Consider the following 26,215-nt stretch of genomic DNA (forward strand, 5'->3'; position numbering starts at 1 on the left):
CTGGTGAATCCTGTAAAACATTTAAAGAACTAGTACCAATCCTTTACAAACTCTTCCAAAAACCAGAATGGGAAGGAACACTTCCTAACTCAGTTTGTGAGACCAATATTATCCTAATACACGAATGCAGACTACAGCATCACAGGACAAGCACAGACTAGTATCCATTTGTGATCCTGAAGATCATGCTAACAAACTGATACCAACAACACAAGAATTATATTCTATGGCCAGGGGGGATTTATTGCATGGATGCAAGACTGGTTCGACATCTGAAAAATCAGTCAATATAATACACCAAATAAAGAAAATTAAGGACATTGATCACATGAGAATTTCAGTAGAGGGTCAAAAAAGCCAAACCATGTATTAGAAAAAAATGAAGTAGTGATAGATGCTACAACAGTAGATGAACCTTGATAGCATTAGGCAAATCTGTAGAGACAGAAAATAATTTCATGGTTGCCTTGGGCTGTGAGGTCATTGGTTTTTGAGGAGCAGGAGTGGCAGCTGAATAGCAAGTGATTACTAATAGGTATAGAGTTTCTTTTTGTGTCATTGGAAATATTTAAAATTAGATTGATGTTGGTTGTTGCACAGCTCTGTGACTATACTAAGTACCATTTAATTTATACTTTAAATGGGTTAATTGTATTGTATATGAATATCTCAAAATAGCTGTTAGCAAAGGAGGAGGTGTGATAGGAGAAGGAAGAGAGAACTTAAAATACAAAGTGTGGCTAATTATTTTTTTAAAATCTGTTTATTTTGTATTGGAGTACCCCAAATCACTGCAGATGGTGATTGCAGCCATGAAATTAAAAGACGCTTACTTCTTAGAAGGAAAGTTATGACCAACCTAGACAGCATATTATAAAGCAGAGACATTACTTTGCCAACAAAGATCTGTCTTGTCAAGGCTATGGTTTTTCCAGTGGTCATGTATGGATGTGAGAGTTGGACTGTGAAGAAAGCGAGCACCGAAGAATTGATGCTTTTGAACTGTGATGTTAGAGAAGACTCTTGAGAGTCCCTTGGACTGCAAGGAGATTCAACCAGTCCATCCTAAAGGAGATCAGTCCTGGATGTTCATTGGAAGGACTGATGCTGAAGCTGAAACTCCAATATTTTGGCCACCTCATGCAAAGCGTTGACTCATTGGAAAAAACCCTGATGCTGGGAGGGATTGGGGGCAGGAGGAGAAGGGGATGACAGAGGATGAGATGTGTGGATGGCATCACCGACTCGATGGACATGAGTTGGAGTAAACTCCAGGAGTTGGTGATGGACAGGGAGGCCTGGTGTGCTGCGATTCATGGGGTTGCAAAGAGTTGGACACGACTGAGCGGCTAAACTGAACTGAACTGATAGCCGATTTACAATGTTGTGATAGTTTCAGGTTAATAGACTCAGCCACACATACACATGTATCCATTCTCCCCCAAGCCCGCTCCCATCCAGGGTGCCATATAACATTGAGCAGAGTTCATTGTGCTATACAGTAGGTCTTTGTTGGTTATTCATTTTAAATATAGCAGTGTGTGCATGAAGAGGGTTTTGGCTTCAGTTGGACTTTTGTACCTGCAAAGTGTATATATTTTACACTCTTGAATTTTATTCTGGGGGAATTTATGTTCAGTGCATCAGGCTAAAGCTAATCCTTCTACTTGTACACTCTATGATTGTCATTAAATCACACAGATAAGGTAACCATATAGTTGATTGAACTTAATTGAACTTAAAAAAAAAGCCACACATTTAAACTGGTTGTTTAATTTTGGTATTGTATAACATAAATGATTTGCTGCCTGCTGCATAGCATGGAGTTACACAGAGTCTGACAGGACTTAACAATGAACACAACAACAATGTAAATGGAGTCTTCATTAATATAATAAGTAGAGCAAAGTAAGTAAATTACATTTTATATTTGAAATCCAAGATCGATGCTTCTTATTTACTATCATATACTTGGGTCAGTATTACAGGGAACAAACTAAAATAGAGATCCATTTTTGTTTTGTATTTACACCTACTAGGTGACTAGGATTCCCTAATAGCTCAGTTGGCAAAGAATCCGCCTGCAATGCAGGAGACCCTGGTTCGATTCCTGGGTCAGGAAGATTTGCTCCAGTATTCTTAGATTTCCCTTGTGGCTCAGCTGGTAAAGAATCTGCCTGCAATGCTGGAGACCTGGGTTTGATCCCTGGTTTGGGAAAATCACCTGGAGAAGGGAAAGGCTACCCACTCCAGTATTCTGGCCTGGAGAATTCCATGGACTGTGTTCCATGACTGAATTCCATGGACTGTAAAGTCCATGGGGTCACAAAGAGTCAGACACAACTGAGTGACTTGCACTTTCACTTTCAGGTGACTAGGATGGGCTTCCCTGATAGCTCAGTTAGTAAAGAATTGGCCTGCAATGCAGGAGACCCCAGTTCAATTCCTAGGTTGGGAAGATTTCCTGGAGAAGGGATAGGCTACCTACTCCAGTATACTTGGGGTTCCCTTGTGGCTCAGCTGGTAAAGAATCTGCCTGCAATGCGGGAGACCTGAGTTTGATCCCTGGTTTGGGAAGATCCCCTGGAGAAGGGGAGGGTGACTAGGGACTCGTATGTTCCCTCTTACATAAAAATACCTGGTTACTAGAAGAATTTTTCTTTTATTAGAATTTGCATTGCCCTTGCTCAAATAATATATTTTGCAAAGCAGCAGTTTATGACCCTTTGTTTTCCATAAATTACTGTGGAATGATGGAGATAGACTTTTTCTGCATTGTATTAAAAGTTCAGTGTGTAGGAGATAATGTTGCCATCTTTCCATATTATCATCATTCATATTTTTAAGATTCCTTAAAGTAAGGAATTGTTCCATATAAGAATATTCCATAATTTTCATGTCTGTGTTTGAGAATCCTTCTGCCTGGCTCCTGGGGCTTCTCAGGAGGCACTAGTGGTAAAGAACCCTTCTGCCAATGCAGGAGGCGGGTTGATCCCTGGGTCAGGAAGGTCCCCCTGGAGGAGGGCACAGCAGCCCACTCCAGTATTCTTGCATGGAGAATACCATGGACAGAGGAGCCTGGTGGACTGCAGTCTGTAGGGTCACGAAGAGTCAGATGTGACTCAAGTGACTTACCCTGCATGCATACCCACCTCCTACTTCCTTCCTACACCCTCCCCCTTGCCACTGTACACTTTTTTGATAGCTGTTTACTATTAATACTTGGGCATTTATATATACATTTAAGCCTAATACATAATTAAGCAGTTTGTATAATTTTATGAGCTAAAATTTCTTCTCTTTGTGAACTTTAAAAATATATTTTATTGATTCTAATTAGAATCTGCTTTCAGCAAAACATTTATGTTCTGACTGAATATAGTTACTGTAATGCATTGTATATATAGTTACTGTAATGCATTACTTATAGCTTGTCCAAAATTAGTTTAGTTACCTAACAGCATATAGTTATCTCTGTCATGTGTTTAGTATTTTTGTTTCAAAATGAAAGTGCTTTTATTAATAATATCAGCACCCTGAAGAATTGTTTTTTTCTAATAATTCAACTATGTTAAAAGGAACATGAAAACAATAAATTGAAACAATTGATATTTCGCACCCTCCATTTACAGTAATGGTTTACTGTAAATTGTTGTTGCTATTCAGTCACTAAGTTGTATTTAACTCTTTGCGCCCCCATATATTGTAGCATGCCAGGCTTCCTGTCCTTCACCATCTCCCAGAGTTTGCTCAAACTCATGTCTTGAGTCACTGATGCTCTCTGTCTCATCTTCTGCTGCCCCCTTCCCCTTTTGCCTTCAGTCTTTCCCATCATCAGGGTCTTTTTCAATGAGTTGGCTCTTTGCATCAGGTGGCCAAAATATTGGAGCTTCAGCTTCAGCATCAGCCCTTCCAGTGAATATTCAGGGTTGATTTCCTTTTGGATTGACCGATTTGATCTTGCTGTCTAAAGGACTCTTAAGAGTCTTCTTCAGCACCACAGTTCAAAAGCATCAGTTCTTCGGTGCTCAGCCTTCCTTTTGGACCAACTCTCACATCCATACTTGACTACTGGAAAAACTATAGCTTTGACTATATGGATCTTTATTGGCAAAGTGATGTCTCTGCTTTTGAACACACTGTCTAAGTTTGTCATAGCCTTCCTTCCAAGGAGTAAGCTCTAAGGAAATTTAATTGCTGTAATGACCATCTGCAGTGAATTCAGAGCTCAGGAAAATAAAATAAAATCTATCACTGCTTCTACCTTTTCCCCATCTTTTTGCCATGACCAGATAATATGATCTCAGTTTTTTAGAATGTTAAGTTTCAAGACAGCTTTTTCACTCTGCTCTTTCACCCTCATCAAGAGGCTCTTTAGTTCCTCTTTACTTTGTGCCATTAGAGTAGTATCATGTGCATATATAAAGTTTACTGTATTAGGGATTCTTAATCAAAGAGGACATTTCAAAATAGTGTGATTTGAAAATGTCTACCCTGGTTGATTTTGATGTCCCCTTTAGAGAGGCAATTCTTTCTCATCCCCAAGAGTCAGAGTTGTACTGGAAATAATGCTAAATTGGCATTTAATGACATATACTGTCTTTATCAAGAAATTATCTGATATTCTTGCTATGTAGTATATTACATTTATTTATTTTAAAATTATTTTAATATCTGTGTAATTATGGTCTAATTTGGCTTGCCATTCACTGAAATGTTCATATACTTTAATTGTGATATTTAGGTAAAACACTATTAGAATAGTATATTTAATGAACATGGTTTTTGTAGAACTTGAATGAATCCAATATTGAAGTAGTTAGCTATTTTAGTATATTAATTAATTTGAGTCCGAAATCACTGTTACAGTATAACCAGTACCTTAATCAAGGGCAGACAATCACAGCTAGATTCTTTATTCCCTAGCACATGCAAACTCAAACTCATTTGATTAGCTAAGGACAAGCATGAATTTTTCCCCTCCCTTTTTTCTTCCTAGACACATGTTTTTCATTTCTTTGGTAATTTATATTAATTTATATTAATTCTTTGGTAATTTATATTATATAAAATTATATTCTAATAGCGAAAGAGAATATTAACAGTCACTCTCCTCTCTATTGCAAGTAAACATGGGCACATTGTTATCATATGAAACATTGTTTTTATTACCTTTACTTGTTTCATTTTTAATATCTATTTTAATAAGTGATATATTTGTTTCAAATTCAGCATTTGCACCCTTATTCCCTAATCACTCAATTCTCTCCTTCCTAGAGCCAATCCATGTTACCAGGGCATTTTTGTTTTTTATTCTTTTGAAATTATTCAATGCATATACAAGTAACTGTGCACATACATTGCCCCCTTATGTTTTACTCTGATGATAGATAATACATACACCCTGTATGGAAGATTTTAGCATTTAACTTTAAAATTCTGAAAAATTCTTGTAATTCTTAGTTGTTATTTAAAATAATATCTCATATCTAATAGTGAGGAGTCGAAAGTGTGTAAACTGATATAAGTGTTTGTGTATTTGTCAAATTAAGCCCTCATTGGTTGCGTCATTTGCAAATATTTTCTCCCAGTTTGTGAGGTTGTCTTTTCATTTTATTTATGGTTCCCTTTGCTTTGTGGAAACTTATAAACTTGATTAGATCTCATTTGTTTATTTTTGCTTTTGCTTCTGTTGTCTTGGGAGACTGACCTAAGAAAATGTTGGTACCATTTATGTCAGAGAATGTTTTGTTTAGGTTCTCTTTTAGAAGTTTTATAGTGTCTTGTCTGATATTTAAATCTTTAAGCCATTTTTTAATTTATTTTTGTGCATGATGTGAGAGTGTGTTCTAATTTCATTGATTTACGTGTGGTTTCCAATTTCCCATTACCATTTGCTGAAGATACATCTTTTCTCCATTGTATATTTCCTTTGTCTATAAGTGTGTGGGATTATTCCTGGGCTCTTGTTCTCTTCCATTGATCCATATTTTTGATTTTGTGCAAATACTATACTATTTTGATTACTCCTGCCTTGTAATATCATTTTGATACATGGGGGGATTATGCTTCCTGCTTTGTTCCTTTTCCTCAGGATTGCTGTCACAATTATGTGAACTTTATGGTTCCATATAAATTTTAGGATTATTTGTTCTAATTCTCTGGAAAATGTCATTGGTACTTGATAGGGATCACATTAATTCTTTAGATTGCTTTGACTTGTATTACCATGTTAACAATATTAAGTCTTCCAATCCAATAATATTGGCTATCTTTCCATTTCTTTGAGTCACCTTCAGTTTCCTTTATTAGTGTTTTGTAAATCTTTCACCTCCTTGGTGAGGTTTATTCCTCAGATTTTCTTATTTTTTGATTTAACCTTACAAGGGATTGTTTGTTTACATTCCCTTTCTGCTACTGAGAAATTTTTCTTAAAACCACACTCCTAGTGGAGTACCTCTCAAAAATTCATTGCTCTTATAATAATAAATAAGTAATAATGTTTATAATAATGTTTATAATAATCATATAAGAAAATTCCTAAGGATTTCAGTAAGAAGTTTAAGGCACAACAAACTAAATTAAAATCTTTGAGAAATAAAATATTGTAAAACCACTTTATATTATATTGCCAACTCTGAAATGTGAATAAATGGAAAATAATAAAATTTGGCTTATGCTATTTTTGCTTCATTTAAATTTAAAAAAATATTTATGTGTAAATAGTTTTGTGTTGGTATAGTAAGGCTATGAAGTTGTATGGTAAGGCTATGTAATTGTATAGTCATTATGTGATGTAGTTATAAGTTTGTATGATAGCATTGTTTTTAAGGGTGGTACAGATTCACAAATCAGACTCAACTACTGATCTTCCACCTATTTCATTTAGTGCAGTTCGTATTTATTTACCTTGGCCCTAATTTTTTGCTTTGAAAATTGACTTACAGTGATTTTGAAATGGGCTTCCCAAGTTTAGTCTCTCCAGCTTCTAGTAATTTGGACTATAGTAACACCCAAATTTAAAATCTGCATATGGTTAGCATAAATTTCCCTTTATTTCTATGTTTTCTTGGAGAGAGATTACTCTGCCTTCATCTTTAATGGTCTACCTTTATATATTGCTCTCTATCAAATATTTCTACTAGCATAAAAGTGTATTTTTCTTAAAAAATCCAAATTATTTCTGTGAAATACAAGTTGACATAATCCTGTTTAGTCTATTCCTTTTACATTGCTTCACTGTAAAGCATTAATTTACTACTTCCTGAAGTACTGACATTGTGGACTCCAGTGAGGTTTATAATTGAAAAATTATATTTGACTTTCAAAAACCATTCATAACTGTTTAAACAATTCTACATAAAGCACATAGTTACTAATCAAAATGAGAGAAATGCACAAATTTTTTAGGCTGGTTTTATATTGTATCACTGAATGTAAAACATTTATCTCAAATAGCTGTGGACGATTTATTGTTACTTTCAGAATAGTTATTTGCCTAACAGATGAGCTAACATGAATTAAGCTGTAAATCAGTTTTACTTCCTTTAGATAATTAGTAATTTACATATAACCTTTGGCTATTCTTTTATCTTGGGATATTGATATAAGTTGCATAAAATTATTTTCTATATGGAAAATGCTTTGAAATGCAAAAATCAATTAAAATGCACTATTATTTTAGGACAATTGTGTTGCTACATGATTCTATAGAGACTATTGAATGTTTGATGAGTATGAACCAAGTGTGTATGCAAGCTAAATTGTAATCTCTGTGTACTACTATAGGTTTTTTTCTCCATCAGTTCAAACAAGTGAAGCTGTCAGAGTGTTTCAAGTTGCAGTTTCTTTGTCTACTACAAAAATAGTGCTAGAAATTGTGTTATTGTTTCCATATTATGCTGTCTAGCCTATTTCATGGAGAAGGAAATGGCAACCCACTCCAGTATTCTTGCCTGGAAAATTCCATAGACAGAGGAACCTGGCAGGCTATAGTCCATGGGGTCGCAAAGAGTCGGCCACGTCTGAGCGCATCAGCATAGCAGCCTATTTCAAGTCTGCTGCTGCTGCTAAGCCACTTCAGTCGTGTCCGGCTCTGTGCGACCCCATAGACAGCAGCCCACCAGGCTTCTCCGTCCTTGGGATTCTCCAGGCAAGAACACTGGAGTGGGTTACCATTTCCTTCTCCAATGCATGAAAGTGAAAAGTGAAAGTGAAGTCGCTCAGTCGTGTCCGACTCTTAGCGACCCCATGGACTGCAGCCTACCAGGCTCCTCCGTCCATGGGATTTTTCAGGCAAGAGTACAGGAGTGGGGTGCCATTGCCTTCTCCGTATTTCAAGACAGGTACTCATTTAAAGGATATGTTTGTAAGATACACCAGGTAAGAGGGGAGACATTGTGAATGCAGGTGTCCTGCCCGTGAGCTGTGATACAGACCCCTGGAGGCTGCCCTAACGTGAGGACATTAGCACATTGTTGTTTGCCAAGTCCTGTCCAATTCTTTGCAACCTCATGGACTGCAGCATGCCAGCCTTCCCTGTTCTTCTCTATCTCCCAGAGTTTGTTCTTATTCATGTCCATTAAGTCAGTGATGCTATCTAACCATCTCATCCTCTGCTGCCACCTTCTCCTTTTGCCTTCAGCCTTTCCCAGCATCAGGATCTTTTCCAATGAGTTGTTTCTTCGACTTATGTGGCCAAAGTATTGGAGCTTCAGCATCAGCATCAGTCCTTCCAGTGAATATTCAGGGTTGATTTCTTGTAGGATTGACTGATTTGCTCTCTTTAGTCCAAGGGACTCTTTTAAGTGTCCTCCAGCACCACAATTCAAAAGCATCAATTCTCTGGTGCCCAGCATTCTTTATGGTCCAACTCTCATATCAACACATTAATAGCCAATTAATTGCACACTGGTTGGTGAACCAGACATCAATTACTGGCAGCTGAAATCCAGTTTTGGAGAAAACAAAGTAAGTAATGTACCTGTCTGTCTCCTAGGTCATGCAAAAAGGGTGTGTCAAGAACTTCTTATTTGCTTAATATATATTGTCTAGCATCTCCTCAATATTGGGTACAATGGTTGCTTTTCATTTTAAAAGTCTGTAAAATTATTAGGCTTTTAAAGAGAGTGGATTGAGAGTAGGATCGTGCTCTGAGTGGAAACTTACGTCGCTAGATAATTAGTTCTCAGAATTTTAATGTCTCAGGTAATAGCTTAGTAATCTTAAATTTTTACAAAGATAGAGTTAGTGCTCTTTTAGATTGCTGTTCTTTTGTTTTCTATGGTTTTGTGGTAAAATGAACTACTGTATTTAATAATTTTTTGAAATGTGTGTGATTAAGTTTTTTTCCCACAGAAACATCTCATTTTGTTCCAGAAGTTAATTAAAAATTAGGATTTGCCTAATTAAATTTGTTTTTCATATAATTTTGATGGATCTATTTTATCATGAAAAATATATATTAATTAATAGTACATGTCAGAAGAATTGGTCAGGGATACTGTACAGCCAACAACCTACTAAAAATCAAGAATTGTAAAGATTCATTTCACTTTGAAGTCTCTGTTGATAGTTTTATTCTATTTTTAATTGAAAAGTAAAATCATGTACTTACTCTTAAGTCTTTGTTAAGGTGTAATTTTAGATTAATGCAAGGACATATTTTTTCCTTATTTTGTTAAGACTTACTCATTTTTTACATCTCATAATTAGCAAATTATCTGCTCATTAGTGAACAACTAGGAGGCATTTTAATAACAGTAAGTTTAATTAGGATGGTGAAAACCAAATAAATTCTCTAGAAAGCACTTGCAAGGAGAATAATGCATAATAAGTAATCACACTGTCTGTGTTTCCTTTTTGTTTAACCTTTATAAAACCTTTACAGTCTTGCTTCTTGATGAGTGAAATATTTGGTGGCAGCTTGAGTACTATCATTCTTTATCTAGTTGTTACTCTACTTAATATGCCTCATTATTGTTCTTAGAATTACTTTTTATTTTTCTTAAGATAAATGTTTGTTGGACTTCAAATGAAGGTGACTTTGACGCTGAAAGCTGGCAGTTAACGATAACAGTAGAATAACTTTTTATGAGTGTGGGTGCATAGAATCACGTCTGGCAGAGGTTATTGTCATACATAGTAAGTGGCCAGCACACTTTGTGCAGGCTATTAAATCTTGGTGATATGTGTTATTTCAGCTAGAGGAAAAAGGATATTGTGGTAAGTCCTTTGTCAATATTGAAGTTCACAAGAAATGAAACAAATTCTAATTGACTTCATCTTTTTTATGCCAAAAATTTAATATTGAAAGTGATCTTAATAACCTGAGTACAGGAGCATTAATCAGAATAAAGCATATTCATTGAAGATAGTATATCAATTTCTAAAATTATGTTTTAGCTTTTTGTTGTATTAAAGCTTTTAAATTACAGCAATAATACTTCTATACCTTTAGTTTCAGTTAGTATTGTCCATAATGATAATGTCTACAGGGACTGGATGTTAACTCCAATTTTATTGTTTTACAAGAATTTATATTCTTAATGAAAAGTTCTTAGCAAGTTCTTAATGTTTGGCAAAAACTCAGATGTTATCTTAGCAAGAAAATCATGTGGTGAGTAAAAAGCAAAGGTAGATTCTTTTGAACATTATTTTAAAATTGATATTTCAGTGTATGTTTTTATTTTAATAAAGTGTAATTTTAGACAAGTAATGTATTTACATAGTTTAAAATTATAAGAAAATAAACTTTTATACATTGAGAAGTTTCACATCTTGATGTAACCTTGCCTACTCCTTTACATAGAGTACTATTTCTTACATGTCCTTCCAGGTTTATTGATACAAATATCAACAAAGGCAAATATATAGCATTTTGGACTCATTTCTTATACAAAGTAACATATTTTCTTATTTCTTCAAACCTGACAGCACACAATATAATGCACAACATTTTCATGTATCACCAAGAAAGAAAAATGCTGGCAATTAGACTGTGACGTGGCATTAATTATAAAGTACATTGCAATGTCAGAAATATTAAAATGTGAAAAAGTCACATCTTAGAATGAAGATGGTATGTATCCTCTGGTACACATAACTTTTGTCATTTAATAATATAACCTGAATATCTTTGCATTGCAGACCTTCTTCATTCCTTTTTTTACAGGTACATTGTATTTTATAGAATGACTGTACCTTAGCTATATTGGGCTTCCCTTGTGTCTCAGCTGGTAAAGAATCCACCTGCAATGTGGGAGACCTGGGTTTGATCCATGGGTTGGGAAGATCCCCTGGAGAAGGGAAAGGCTACCCACTCCAGTTTTCTGGCCTGGAGAATTCCATGGACTGTATAGTCCATGGGGTCACAAAGAGTCAGACACAACTGAGTCACTGTCACTTTAGTTTGCTTAGACCCTATAAATGACGCTTGCTAGTTTTTAGTTTTTGAAACTTTGTATATAGATTATTTTTTATGTGTTACTGATATGACTACAGTATAAATTCTAAATGGGGTTACTGGCTTAATAGTAATGACATTGTAATTTTTATAGCTTATAATGGAAGTATAGTTTTACCACTGTTTCTCCACCAGCTTTATGAAGAGTATGTTGTCAAGCTTTGTATTTTTGCCAGTCAAGGAATGGTATTTCAAAGTGGTTCTAATCTGTATCTCTTGAATAAGAGTAAAGTCAAGAGTAGTTGACAATGTTTGAAGGTCATTTGTTTTTCTCTTCCTGCATTCTTCATGCTCTTTGTCCACTCTTCTATGAGGTTGTTGATTTTTTCATCTTTATTTCTGGACACTCTTTATACTTAAGGAGGCTAACCTTTTTTTCTCTGGTGTGAGTTGTAAGTATGTCTCTCAGCTTGCTATTGATTCTTCACCTATTTTTCTTTTAACATGGAGTTGTTGTTTATGTTTAATGCAGTCAAATCTCTCAAAATTCTCTTTTCTGGTTTTGGAATTTGAGCCAGAGTTAGAAAGATTTCCCTCTCTAAGATTATAAGGAAATTTCCCATGTTTTTATCTGGAAATGTTAGAGGTTCAGTTTTTACATTTTGTGTAGACTTTTACTTTGCTGACCCCCAATGGCCCATATATCCAGATATTTACACCCTGTATATAGTACACCCTTTCTATACTGACTCTTCAGTGGGGCTCTGAGTATTTTGTCTGATCAAACACGATAGGTGTGATGCTTTGCTAGTTTGAGGCCCAGTCCTTCATTAAACTGACAGTTGTTCTTCCATCTTGGAAGCTTACTGATGAAACACTCCTTGGAAGTCAGCCAATGTATATTAAGGCAGCCCCAGCTGAGAGCCCGGATCAGCGAGGACCAGCACCACCAGACAGTAGCTTCAATGAGTTTCCGGTCATCTCCAGATGAGGTGGAATATTCAGATGTGCTAGACCGTCCAGCCCAGGCTAACTCTCACTTGAGCCTCTGGCTGATTGCAGCCATCCCAGCACACAGCCAGCTTCAAGTGGGGCAGAACATTCTGGATAACCCACTGAATTGTGAGAAGTAATTCGTTGTTGCTTTAAGTCACTCAGTTGTTAAATACCACCTCCAAACTCAGTACTCAAAATAAGAAAAACCATTTGTTTGCTTAGCATTTAGGCAGGACTCAGCAGAAGTGGCATGTCTCTGCACGACATGGCATCAGCTTTGGCAGCTCCACTGGGACTGGAGAATCTTTGTCAGTGACAAGCTGGCCACTGGCTAAGAGCTCAGTGGGGTTGTTGGCTAAGGCCTCACTTTTCCTGCAGGCGAGTCTGTCCATGTGACTGCTAGCTTTTCTGATAGCATGATAGCTTAGTTTTGAGAGATAGTGGCAGCTGCAGTTATAGGCTTGGCCTATAATTTTCACAGTGTCACCTCCACTATACTATGCAGGCAGTAGGAGTTACAGGACTAGCTCAGATTCCAGGTATGGAGAAATAGATTGTCTTCTTCATGGAAGAAGTGTTGAAAATTATTTGACTATTTTTAATATACCACATATTTAACTAGTTGATCCAATTTTATCTTTTACTAGATGGCTCTTAGATTATTCCATAACTGTGTATGGATAAATTCCTTTCTTTAAATATTTTGAGATGCTTTTATTACCATGTTATAAATTCCGATGATTTCTGTGCTGTTTGCTTCCATTGGCTTGTCTGTTCATCCACCACCACCACACTGAGGCCTTACACTACAGTTTCTCTCTGGTAGGCTAGTTGCCTCTCATTCTTTTACTTTCATAATTTTATTGTGTATTCTTACATAATTTGTTTTATAAATACATTTTAGAGTCAGTTTGTCACATTATGGAGAAAAAAGACTATTGGTATGCTTATTGAGATTGAATTAAAATTATAAATTTAGGGGTTTTTTTTTGTCTTCCTGTTCTACTTTTGTGTCCTTAAGGAATGTTTTAAAGCTTTCTTCAAGTAGATTTTGCATATTTTAAGTTTATAAACACAGACACACAGAGATGTGTGCAAATATAAATACTCTAAATTCATATTTTTAATTTAACATCTTTATGATGTATTGAATTTTCTGAACATCAGTAATAGTTTTTTGGTCCATGCTTATGGGTTCCCATCACATCAGCTGAAAACAGGTTTATTTTTCCTTTTTTAACGTTTATACCTTAGATTTATTTCTTTTGTCTCATTATTCTGGCTGATATCTACAGTACAGTGTTCTTAGTGATGATGGGGATGGTGGATGTCCTTGTCTTGTTCCTAACTTTGGTGGAAACCTCTTCAATGATTTTGCATTAAGATGTTTTGGAGTTTAGGGCTGATTGATTAATCTATCTGTCCATGAAATTATAATTCTATTTTACTGAGTATTTTTCTTAAGAATTTGTGTTGAATTTGTATTGTGAAGTGAAATAGCTCCTGCCATATCAATAAACAAGGATCTAACAGCCATCAGGGATTTCAGGCCTCCAAAGGTGAATGAGGGCTCCCAAAAGGGCACCCATTGCCTGTGACCCAGCAGATGCCCCCATCCCCCAAGGTAATTGCTGATGAACTGGAGGCAGGGGGGATGTGAGAAATCAGAAGGACAGGATGCTGGCCACAGATAGCTGAGATGCATATGAAAGAAATGACTTCAATAATCCAAGACTCCTGCATCTTCCCATAAATTGAAAAGCACTAAATTCCTTAACTTGATATCTGGTTTTCCTTACTTAGCAATAATCTTCGGTTCAGACTGCCTGCCCTGCCCTCTTCGTTGCAAACTTGTACATAGATTCCTTCTGCCTCCTAGGAGCAGTCTCTCAGGGCTACGTGAAATGTGAAATGCTGTCTCCCAGGCTCAGAGTCCTAACATTCCCACCAAATAAAATAACTCTGTACTTTCACGTTGTGGCTAATTTTCTTAGTCAACAGTATCCAGTGTCTTTAAGATCTGTGTAAATATGACATTTTGGCAAAGGAGGAGAAATTGGAGCCTTCATACATTGTTGATGGGAATTTAAGATGGTGCAACTATTTTGGAAAGCGGTTGTAAGTTTCTCAGAATGGTAAACCTAGAATTACTGTGTGACTCAGCAGTTCTACTCCTAGTTATCTAGGGAAATGAAAAAAAAATGGTCCACACCAAGATGTGTATGTGAATTTTCATAGCAGCCAGGAAAGTCAAAACAAATTTAATTATCTATTAGTTAAAGAGGAAACGAAATAAAAATGAAGCCTACATGAAATATATATTGTATGCTTCAGACACAAAATAAATATTGTATGCTTATGTTTACATGAAATGTGCAGAAAAGGCAGATATGTAGAGACTACATAGAGCTAAATGTGAGAATGAAGAATGACTGGAAATGGGGAAGAGGTTTCTTTCTGGGTGATGGAAATGTTCTTTTAATTAGATATTGTGGAGATGGTTTTCACAACTCCCTAAATATATTAAAATTCGTTGGATTATACGTTATGGTGAATTTTTTGGTATATATATTATATTACAGTAAAATTGTAAAAAGAAAATCAGAAAGCTCTAGGTACCAAGTGGAGAATTGATTATAGGATAATAAAAGCAAAAGTAAGGAGACTAAATTTATATTCCTTGTAAGACTAGCTTATATTCCATGTAAGAGATGTTAGTGGTTTGGACTAAGTAGGTGGTAGTAGTGATGGAGAAACAGGTAAATTAAGGATTTGTTTTAGAGGAAGAGTGTATAGTTCTTGCTGAGAGATTGAATATAATGGGTGAGGGAGAGAGAAAATCTGAATCTCACTATACCATTAACAGTTTTATCTTCAATGACTAAATATTGGGTTTTACCATAACCTGAAATGATAAAAACTAGGATAGAAAAAAGGCAGGGAGGGTAGTTAGGCAGCAATCAAAATGTTATTTGGATTTGTTAAGTTATAGGTGCCTCATAGGTGTGAAATGGATGTACACTTTGTTTTCAAAATATTGATCCATCCAGTGTGGATGTGTGAGTTGAAAGATGAAGTGAAAAGATACTTCTGTGTCTGACTATAGAAGTTACAACAAGCAGGAAAAAAATGGAAACAGAATTGAATAAATCATTTAAAGCAGTATAGTCTTTGGAAAAATGGTTATCTCAGTTATTCCTTATGAAATCATGTCATTCTCCTACTTTGTATAAGAATCAAGCGAACTAGAGCAAAATATCCATATGTACTATGGATATATGAACCATTAGCATGCATGTTTTCATTTTCAAAAAAGATGCCTGTAGTTTTTAGTATTATTCCATTGAAACACATTCTTTAAATTTATTTTTCCTGCTTTTATGTACTTAAATCAAAAGATCATAACTGGTATGTCATTAACTATCTAGAGTTCTTTAATGATAAACCCACCTTCTCAAACTTTTATAATTTTTCTGCAACCTATATGGAGCATCTGGTCGAAATTCCTTCCTAAATGAAGTCTACCATTTTCTTTTATCCTAATCACATTTAAACTCTCTGTTCCTCAGATGCCAGAGGTTTCTTAGTTGATTTCCATATGTAGATTTCCAGTATTTCCAGAAGTCCCCTAGTCATTGCTAGCATGAAAGCCAGTTAGAGTTGGCTCAATTCTGTTCTTGACTATTGCTATTTCTACTTCATAACAGGATGCTAGGACAAAACTTCCCCATTTATTTCCATGCAGATTCACTTCAAACATAGGCTTCCTCTTTGTGTACACTTAGATATATCTCTTAATTAAACAAAATTGCTGAAAAAAAGCAGTTATAAACTATTTTGAAATGGCTATAAGTTGTGGAAGATTATTGGCATAGTTTTTCAAAACAGTATACAGTACTTTAGGTTTGGCTCTTAATTTAAAAAAAAACATAATTCAGTGTAACATACAGATAACACTCAATTTTTGCCTAACTAAAAATTTTATGATATTTTGATCCCACTTGTTTGAATTAGTATGAATATGCTAGATTTCTAATTTAAAAAAATAGATATGCAAAAGCAACAGAAGTTTACTGTATAGCACAGGAAGCTATAGTCAATATCTTATAATAACTTATAATGGAAAATAATTTCAAAAATAATACATGTGTATATGTATACCTGAATCAAAAGAAAAATTCTACTTTTTGTAATTTAGTAATGTTTATCTTTTTGCCAGCTTTTCTGAGTGTCCTGTAGATATCTAATAACAACATATGAGTTACAAAGTTAAATTTGTGTTGGGTATAATATTAATATAAATTAATACAAATATAAATATTATATTTACACTATTAATGACACCATTCATGATGCTCCTATCCGTATTTTTTCTGCACTTGATAAAATATTCTCAGAGAAATGTTAACATGTCTCACTATGGTTATATATTTTTTCTTTTCCTCTCTATTTCTTCTGATTTTTGGTTTATGTATCTTTGTTTCTTTGTTGTTAGGTATCTAATGGTTTATGATGCCTATCTTCTTTGGGAATTGTACCTTTTATCTTTAAAAATATTCATCTTTGAATCATTTTAAAATAAATTAAATAAAAATAGAATTGTAATAAACATTGCTAGTTTTTCCTTGAACCTGTTAAACTCATTGTTTTAATGGAAAGTCTTTAAATACTCTTTATCTCCAGAATTTATAAGCTGCACTATTTTAGAGCATCAGATTTCAGAAAGTGATTTAGGTAGAGCATATAATACATATTCATCTTTTTCTACTTAATGTTGAGCTTAGAAATTGTATGTTGTTAATGGGCCATCCACTTTCAAGTCATTTTGTTTGCTAAGCTAGAACTGAGATCTGAGCAATTATGTATGTAGTAAAACCTTTAAAACAGAAATGCAGTGCATTAAAGAATGCTCATGTTCATCTGCAGTGAAGCAGAGAATGGTGTCAGAATTTTGCCCTAACTAGGATCAAGATGAGAAGCAAACTCTGTGAACATTATTGCATTTATTTTTCTCCGAATGTCTGAAGGTTTAATGTTGTTGACATCTGGAGTGTTTTTCAACATTTTTATAATGTGTTTTTACTCTCTTTTTATTGTTGATCACATAGCCATTTCCATTCCCGCTGGTGTTTTCCAAGTGTTAGAGAGACCTTTTTCCTTTCTGCATGTTAACGACATCTACTTGCCACAGCTATTTTTTGCAAACATCCTAGATGTAGAATTCAGGCGCACTTAAAACAACTACAGGTGATTTCTTTACATTTGTAGCATTTCTTTCCATGTTGAGCATTTTTACAGATGACTACACCATTAATATCGAGTACTAAAGAAGTTGCAACTTGATCCTTCCACCTGACAATAAATTGAACAGTAGAGAAATAGCAAGCAAAATAAGAAATATAAGGGAGGTACATATATCTATGAATTGTGATGGCGGATACTGGGAGACATGAATATTTTTTAGGATAAAACTATGCGACGACTATAACATAATATATTAAAATGACTTTAAAGATTACAAACGTGCTTACGATCTATAGAGCATAAGGTAAATTTTGTCAATAATGTCAAGGAAATTCTTGCCATGGTTATTAGTTATGTGAAGCTTGAGGAATATTTAAATGATCTATTTAAAACTCAAGTACCCTTTGAGCACTTATCTTGGGCAAAAAGTTATCTTTCAAAAGAGCCACCTAGATCAGTATGGGGATTATCATATTTACTCACAGACTTTTATAATTATATTATGGCTTTGTCACTGGATTTTCATTTACTTAATGACCAAAACACATTGTATTGTCATAGGGACTGTATTTTACTATCTGGCCCTTTGACAGTAATTGTGTAAGAGCTCTGGACCTCACACAGATACTCTAAAATTCTCACTGTAAAAAGATGACTTTCAAATGCTTTTAAAAAGACAAAGGAAGTTTACTTCTCTTTCCTTATTCGAGTGTTTAGGATAAAATATTTCCTGGGCCTAGACCACCTATACCCACTTGTGGCTATCTTTTTGGCAATAAGTTTTGACAGAGATTTAACAGCTGTCATCAATTTTGGTTTTAACTTTGAATGACATTGTTTAGAATTAAATTTGTTTATGTAACACATCATTTTTTCCCAAAGTCTTTTGAATCCAAAATGTCAGAACGTTTATTGATGAGAGATGAGGCTGTTAACCTTCCAATAAAAGGTTAGGTGTCCATGGCCAGTAATAGTCTCATCAGACAACTCCATTTGGCAATAGGCCATCTCCTTTGCTGCTGTTTATCGTTTTCTGTGTGAAACTAAATTATAGCTGACATAGCTTTGTGTTGATTCTCTGTTAAAAAAAAACACAAAAACCTCTAATATAGCATCTTACTCTAGCAATGTGAAATTCACAGTATAGAATATATTGTAGCAAAATAAATGATTTCATTGCTATGTTACTTAAATCAGAAGTATGGACTGTAGTAGCCTTAAGAATAAATAAATCTGAATTGTAAAGAGTCTGATTGTTAAATGACTGGAGTCGTTTTCTGTCATAGGCCACAAAACTTAAAAAGGTCTAAGTGCTTCTTTTAGACAGAAATGCAGAAACTAATTTTACATGAATGCATGTTCTAACAAGATTACTAGGCTTATTCTGGCCTTTAAATTATACTTTGTTCATTATGAGGAAAGAGGCTTGTAACTACTTCAGTGGCATCCTATTTTCGTTATGATCTTAAGTTATGTCATTTGCCTTAGCACTTTGCTGGAAGTATATGCATTTGATAAAATGTATATATTAACCTTTCATTTCCTAATTATTGTTTTTGGGTAGATATTTAATATTTTTCATTTGTGTTGTACATTATTTATGATAAATCCATTGCTTGCCCAGTAAGTAAGTAAATATAAAAGGAAAATACACTCTTTCCATGTCATGGGGAAAGGAGAGGAGGGATATTTATAAACAATAGTGAAATCTGCTGCAGTCCATTTTCTCACACATACGACCTTCCCTTCCATTTATATAAAATGTACACTCATTGCCCAGCTCCCTCATCCAGCAGGAAGCTCAGAAGTCTCATCTAATTGTTTAAAAACCTTGAAGTAAAAATATAAGGTGTCCAGCCCCATCTCCTTCCACATTCAATACTCAGTGGTGAAATGAGACAGGATAACCATAGTAGACACTTCCATTGGAAAGGGAAGAATGGAAGAAATAACAGCACACAGCATTTTGCACTCCTGCTAATCATATATGTTATCATCTTCTTCACTATGAGTCAGAAGTCTTTGCTTAGGCTTTCTGGTAGTGACTCCTTAGTCTGTTGCTCATGGGTCTTGATTCTGCCCTCTGGGAAGTCCTTCTGTTACCATGATCTTGCTTGGTCATGTATGAAGAAGTCATTGCAGAATCTATCTTCTTTGGAGTTTGAGTGTAGAGTCTAAACCATGAAGGGTTTGGTACAGATACACATATATACAAACATATATAGTTATTTACAATACGCATATATGCATGCACACATACATAGGTATGTATATATATGCACGTGTATACACAGGCTTTACACACATACACACATACACACACATTATATTAACAGAGTTTGAAAACTCTGGTTCAGAGACACACTGTTTGGCCACACTGTAGCTTGTTTCACTTCCCTGTGCCTCGTTTTCCTGCAGGTTGACCCTGTGAGAACCAGATTTATTCTGCACATGCAGGGAGGTTTGTACCACAGGAGAAATTGAGTCTTGGAGTTTCTATAAGGCAGCTGGTAGTTGTGCCTCTCCCTTCCAGATCTGGATATGGAGAGAGGGAGAGAGGGACCTTTGCTCTGGAATGTGAACAGATATTTTTGGGGTTGATGCTCCTCAATCTTCTGGGAAGTCCTCATCTTTACCTTCCAAGATTTGTTTGCTCTTTAATTATACTTAATGAAATTTGCCAGTAATATTTTTTTCATAAAGTCTTTGTTTGTTTGCTTAATTTGGCTGCTCTGGATCTTAGTTACAGCACACGAGATCTCCGATTTTTGTTACAGCATGCCAGATCTTTTAGTTGCAGCATGTGGGATCTAGTTCCCTAACCAAGGATTGAACTCCAGACTCCTGCATTGGGAGCACAGAGCCTTAGCCACTGGACCACCAGGGGAGTCCCCATAAAATCTTGAATGTGCTTGGAAAATATCCATCTCATTCAGACATTTTCTACCTGGAAGTTTGAGTGTTCAAAGATGGTCCTTTTTAAAATAACTACTTTCTGTAAATATAATTTGTACACATGCAATTCACTGTTGAAAGTGTACCATTCAGTGGTTTTTATGTATTCACAAAAATTGAATACCTGTTGCCACGATTCTGGAATATTTTTATCACTCTAATAAGAAACCCATCCATTGAAAGTCACTCTCCCATTTTCTCCCACCAAGCCCTTGGCAGTCATCTGTATTTTCTGTCCCTGTGGATTTACTTATTCTGGACAGTTCTGTAAATGAAATCATACTGTACCAAATCAGTCCTATTGTCTTTCACTTAGCATTGTATTTTTGACATTCATCCATGATGTATCATGTATCAGTACTTCATTCCTGTTTATTGTTGAAGAATATTAAATATAGTGTTTTATTTTGCCAGCAGTCATTGTCTCTTTTCATCTAGGATGGTGGCAATTTTGACTGAATGAAGCCCTGGAAAACGTGGTTGTTTTTGTTGTTGTTACTCTCTCTTTGATTGCAGTCAGCAACATGTGCCTACTCACAGTTCTTTACAGGAAATGCTGGTATCTGACTGATCACTCTCTCCCCTTTAACTTATTATAGGTACTTTGAGCTTATCAGGCATTTTGGTATATATTTTTTTACTTATGTTCCCTGAGACATTTTGTTCACCTTAATAAATCTACTGGGGATCGACTTAATCTAACCACAAACTTCAACAAACGGCATAGATGTCATGGAATTTCTGACCTGTCTGTTTTCAGGTTCATCTCTTCCTGAACATGTGACAGTTCGTTTCTGAGGTTGTTTCTTTAATGTATTAGCTCATTATTTTTAGCAGTAATAGCTAATTCACATTGTAATCATTGTTCTTTGAGAACTTGTTGTCTACAATCATGTGTTGATTATATACGAAATGATTTGTTATACCTTAAAGTGTTATAGATTTACCAACTATTTTGTCACTATATAACAAGGGTTACCTTTATCCAGCCTCCACGTATACTGTCCTCCTATCTATCTCCTGGTTTTGAAGCCAATTTTAGTTTACTGTAACAACCCAACTTTTAGGTACATTTTTTTGTGTGTTTTTGTTTTTGATAATCAGCATTTTTTGTAGTAACCCCTAAACTGTAGTAAGTAATGAAATTACTCCTACCGTATGATGGTGGGGACACTTCACGGTGGCTCTCCTCCAAGCAGCAGATTGACTGTGAGTCTGTTCCCTGTTCTTCTTATCCTAAGACTTTAATTGCATGAGCAACACCCATCTGAGAAGACATGCTGTTCTTATGACAGAGACCAGGAGTAACAGAGCTGTCAAGCCAAATGGTGTAATTGCATTTAAAGCTCTTTTAGAACATGGCATATATCATGTCTGCACACATTTCATTGACCAAAGCAAGGAACATGATCAAGTCCAAAACCAATAGGTTGCGAAGAATCCTTGCAAGACACATGAGGAAAAATGGGTGGCAAGAGGAGTATTTGTGATAGCTTCTGTGAAACAAAGGAAATGTGTGACTTTTTCCTTTGTATCAGTGAGCAAATCTCAGTTTGTAAGAAAATGAATGAAGTGATTAGTATCTAAATAGTTTGTTCACTGTTTCAGAATATTCTGTGTCGTTTATTGTTGTATTTGAGAGTCTTACAAGAAAAATAATTCCATTTGTATCATGGAAATAAAGTTTTATTTCAAATATGAGCTTATATTTTGATGATGCAACACTGAAAATTGATCGTGAGAGTCTGGAAAAGCAGGATTTTTGAAATCAAACACAGAGTGATTTTGTTTCATAGTTTGAGTTCTATTAAAAAACGTTAACTAATTTGCCGTTTTAGAATATTTCAAATGCTTGAATGTGTGCCAGTCTGTAAATTTCATTGATCAAAGAGTTTGGTTTGGGGACACATAATTGATTTGAATTCCATTTTTATTCCACAGTTTATCAGCAAATCAAATGACAGATTACTAGCAGGTTTATTTTAGTAATACATCTCTAACTGGCAATACAGTTAGTAATATATCTCTAACTGTATCAGTGTTCTAATTTTTAAAGTTTTATTTCATCAGTTCAGTTCAGTTCGGTTCAATTACTCAGTCATATCTGACCCTTTGTGACCCCATGGACTGCAGCACACAAGGCTACCCTGTCCATCACCAACTCCCAGAGCTTGTGCAAATTCATGTCCATGGAGTCGGTGATACCATCCAATCATCTCATCCACTGTTGTCCCCTTCTTCTCCTGCCTTCAGTCTTTCCCAGCATCAGAGTCTTTTCCAGTGAGTCAGTTCTTTGCATCAGATGGCCAAAGTGTTGGTGCTTCAGCTTCAGCATCAGTCCTTTAACTCCAATGAACATTTAAGACTGATTTCTTATTGGAGTGACTGGTTTCATCTCCTTGCAGTCCAAGGGGCCCTCAAGAGTCTTCTCCAACACCACAGTTCAAAAGCATCAATTCTTCAGTGCTCAGCCTTCTTTATGGTCCATTTCTCACATCTATACATGACTAGTGGGAAAACCAGAGCTTTGACTATATGGGCCTTTTTTGGCAAAGTGATGTCTCTGCTTTTCAACATGTTGTTTAGGATTCTCATAGCTTTTTTTCCAAGGAGCAAGCGTCTTTTTAATTTCATGGCTAGAGTCACCATTTGCAGTGATTCTGGGAGCCCAAGAAAATAAATTCTGTCACTATTTCCATTGTTTCTCCATCTATTTGCCATGAAATGATGGGGTCGGATGCCGTGATCTTAGTTTTTGAATATTGAGTTTTAAGCCAACTTTTTGACTCTTATATTTCACTTTCATCGAAAGGCTCTTTAGTTCTTTGCTTTCTGCCATAAGGGTGGTGTCATCTGCATGTCTGAGGTGACTGATATTTCTCCTGGCGATCTTGATTCCAGCTTGTCCTTCATCCAGCCTGATATTTCACATGATATTATCTGCATAGACGTTAAATAAACAAGGTGACAATATACAGCCCTGACGTATTCCTATCCCAATTAAGAACCAGTCTGTTGTTCCATTTCTGGTGCTAACTGTTGCTTCTTGACTTGCATGCAGATTTCTCAAGAGGCAAGTAAAGTGGCCTGGTACTCCTATCTAGTAAAGGAATTTCCACAGTTTGTTGTGATCCCCACAGTCAAAGGCTTTAGCATATTCAATGAAGCAGAAGTATGTGTTTTTCTGGAATGATTTGCTTTTTCTATGATCCAGCTTATGTTAACAGTTTGATCTCTGGTTCCTCTAACTTTTCTAAATCCAGTTTGAACCTCTGGAAGTTCTCGGTTCATGTACGGTTGAAGCCTAGCTTGCAGAATTTTGAGCATGATTTTGCTAGCCTGTGAGATGAGTACAGTAGTGCGGTAATTTGAACATTCTTTGGCGTTGCCTTTCTTTGGGATGAGAATGAAAACTGACCTTTTCCAATCCTGTGGTCACCACTGAGTTTTCCAAATTTGCTGGCATATTGAGCTCAGCACTTTCACAGCATCATCTTTTAGGATTTGAAATAGCTCAACTGGGCTTCCATCACCTCCACTCGCTTTGTTTAAAGCGATGCTTCCTAAGGTGCACTTGACTTTGCACTACAGGATGTCTGACCGTAGGTGAGTTATCACACTGCCATGATTATCTGGGTCATTAAGATCATTTTTTGTATAGTTCTTCTGTTTTCGTTTTTATTGAAAACTAATATGTCATTAAAGTGATATTTGAAAAGAACAGAAACAAATCATAATTATCTCATCACTTTGTCACAAATGTCTATTTTCATTTGCACCTAATATGTTCTTATGATCATGTATATATGGAAATTTATATTATTTTTAATGAACATCATATCATAAACATTTCCAACACATCTCTGCTTTAATGACAGAGTTTTAACAATTATATCTAAAATTTACATTGTAAGAAAATTAGTATCAGCTCTTCTTTGTAATCGTTCTGAGACGATAGTTAAATGGGTAGTTTTTCTTTTAATATAGATATTTTTGGAATTCTCAGGAGGTCCACTGGTTAAGACTTTACCTTCCAATGCAGAGAATGTGTAGTTCTCTTGGTCGGGGAGACAGAATCCCACATGCCTCAGGACCAAAGAAACAAAACATAAAGCTGAAGCAATATTGTAATAAATTGCGTAAAGACTTTAAAAATGGCCCACATCAAAAAATCTTTTAAAAAGATAGATATTTTGATCATACATATTCTCATTATCTTGTTCTACAAGAAAGATTTACTTGTCTTATCATTTCCCCCACGTAGTGTATGATTATTTTGTTCAATATATACTTGTATATATATATGTGTGTGTGTGTGTGTGTGTGTTATTCCATTTAAATAACCTATGAGAGATTGATTTTCATATTGCACTATGAAATAAACTCTGAAATGTATAATTCGGCCTGTAAGATTTCAGATATCTTTGTTTTTTATCTATTTATATCAAATGTGGGAAGCTCAGGTTGCTCAGTAGGAAAGAATCCACCTGCAATGCAGGAGACATGGTTTGATCCCTGGGTCAAGAAGATTTGCTGGAGAAGGAAATGGCAACCCACTCTAGTATTCTTGCCTGGGAAATTTCATGGACAGAGGAACCTGGCGGGCTGCAGTTCATGGGGTCACACTGAGTCACATATGACTTAGCAAATTAACAACAACAGCAAATCAGCTGTAACACAATTCATATTTACTTTTATTGGTTTAGAATGAATATAACTATACCTTCTTATAACTATAATTTAATGATTCTTCCAAGAAGAGGAAGGAGCATTTATCCCATCTTTCATATCTGAATGCAATCAATTCCTCAAGGTTTGAAATGCTATCTATCTATATATGTGGTCATACATGAATTATGGATCATAAATAAAATGTTGTCTATTTCATATCCCCCTTAAACATCACATATAACTGATTTGCTTTTATTACAAATATATGCTAAGTTTAGAAAGAATGAAGGTATGGAGCCAAAGCAAAACAGTACCCAGTTGTGAATAGGACTGGTGATAGAAGCAAGATTTGATGCTGTAAAGAACAATATTTCACAGGAACCTGGAACGTTAGGTCTATGAATCAAGGCAAATTGGAAGTGGTCAAACAGGAGATGACAATAGTGAGCATCAACATTCTAGGAATCAGTGAACTAAGATGGAATGGAATGGGTGAATTTAACTCAGATGACCATTATATCTACTACTGTGGGCAGGGTTGCCTTACAAAAAATGGAGTAGACATCATAGTCAACAGAAGAGTCTGAAATGCAGTACTTGGATGCAATCTCAAAAATGACAGAATGGTCTCAGTTTGTTTCCAAGGCAAACATTCAATACCACGGTAATTCAAGTCCATGCCCTAACCAGTAATGATGAAGAAGCTGAAGTTGAACAGTTTTATGAAGACCTACAAGACCTTCTAGAACGAACACCCAAAAAAGATGTCCTTTTGATTATAGGGTACTAGAATGCAAAAGTAGAAAGTCAAGAAACAACTGGAGTAACAGGCAAATTTGGCCTTGGAGTATAGAATGAAGCAGGGGAAAGGCTAATAGCATTCTGCCAAGAGAATGCACTGGTCATAGCAAACACCCTCTTCCAACAACACAAGAGAAGACTCTA

The 26,215-nt window shown here is 35.5% G+C and overlaps 1 protein-coding gene across 3 annotated transcripts in view; it reads left to right on the top strand.

Moving 5' to 3' along the window:
- The window catches only part of ATRNL1 (attractin like 1), a 746,492-nt gene that overhangs the window by 343,305 nt on the left and 376,972 nt on the right, over window positions 1–26,215 (top strand). The window contains exon 27 of one of the 3 annotated variants that reach the window (XM_065923398.1): window positions 780–917. The exons of the other annotated variants lie outside the window; for them this stretch is intronic. Within the exon in view, the coding sequence (XP_065779470.1) occupies window positions 780–854 (75 nt within the window). The 3' untranslated portion in view covers window positions 855–917. Of the gene's footprint in view, window positions 1–779; window positions 918–26,215 lie in introns of those variants that run through there. 3 annotated transcript variants of the gene reach the window in all.

The sequence above is a fragment of the Muntiacus reevesi genome, chromosome 2 (genome assembly GCF_963930625.1).
Source record: "Muntiacus reevesi chromosome 2, mMunRee1.1, whole genome shotgun sequence".
Taxonomy (NCBI): domain Eukaryota; kingdom Metazoa; phylum Chordata; class Mammalia; order Artiodactyla; family Cervidae; genus Muntiacus; species Muntiacus reevesi.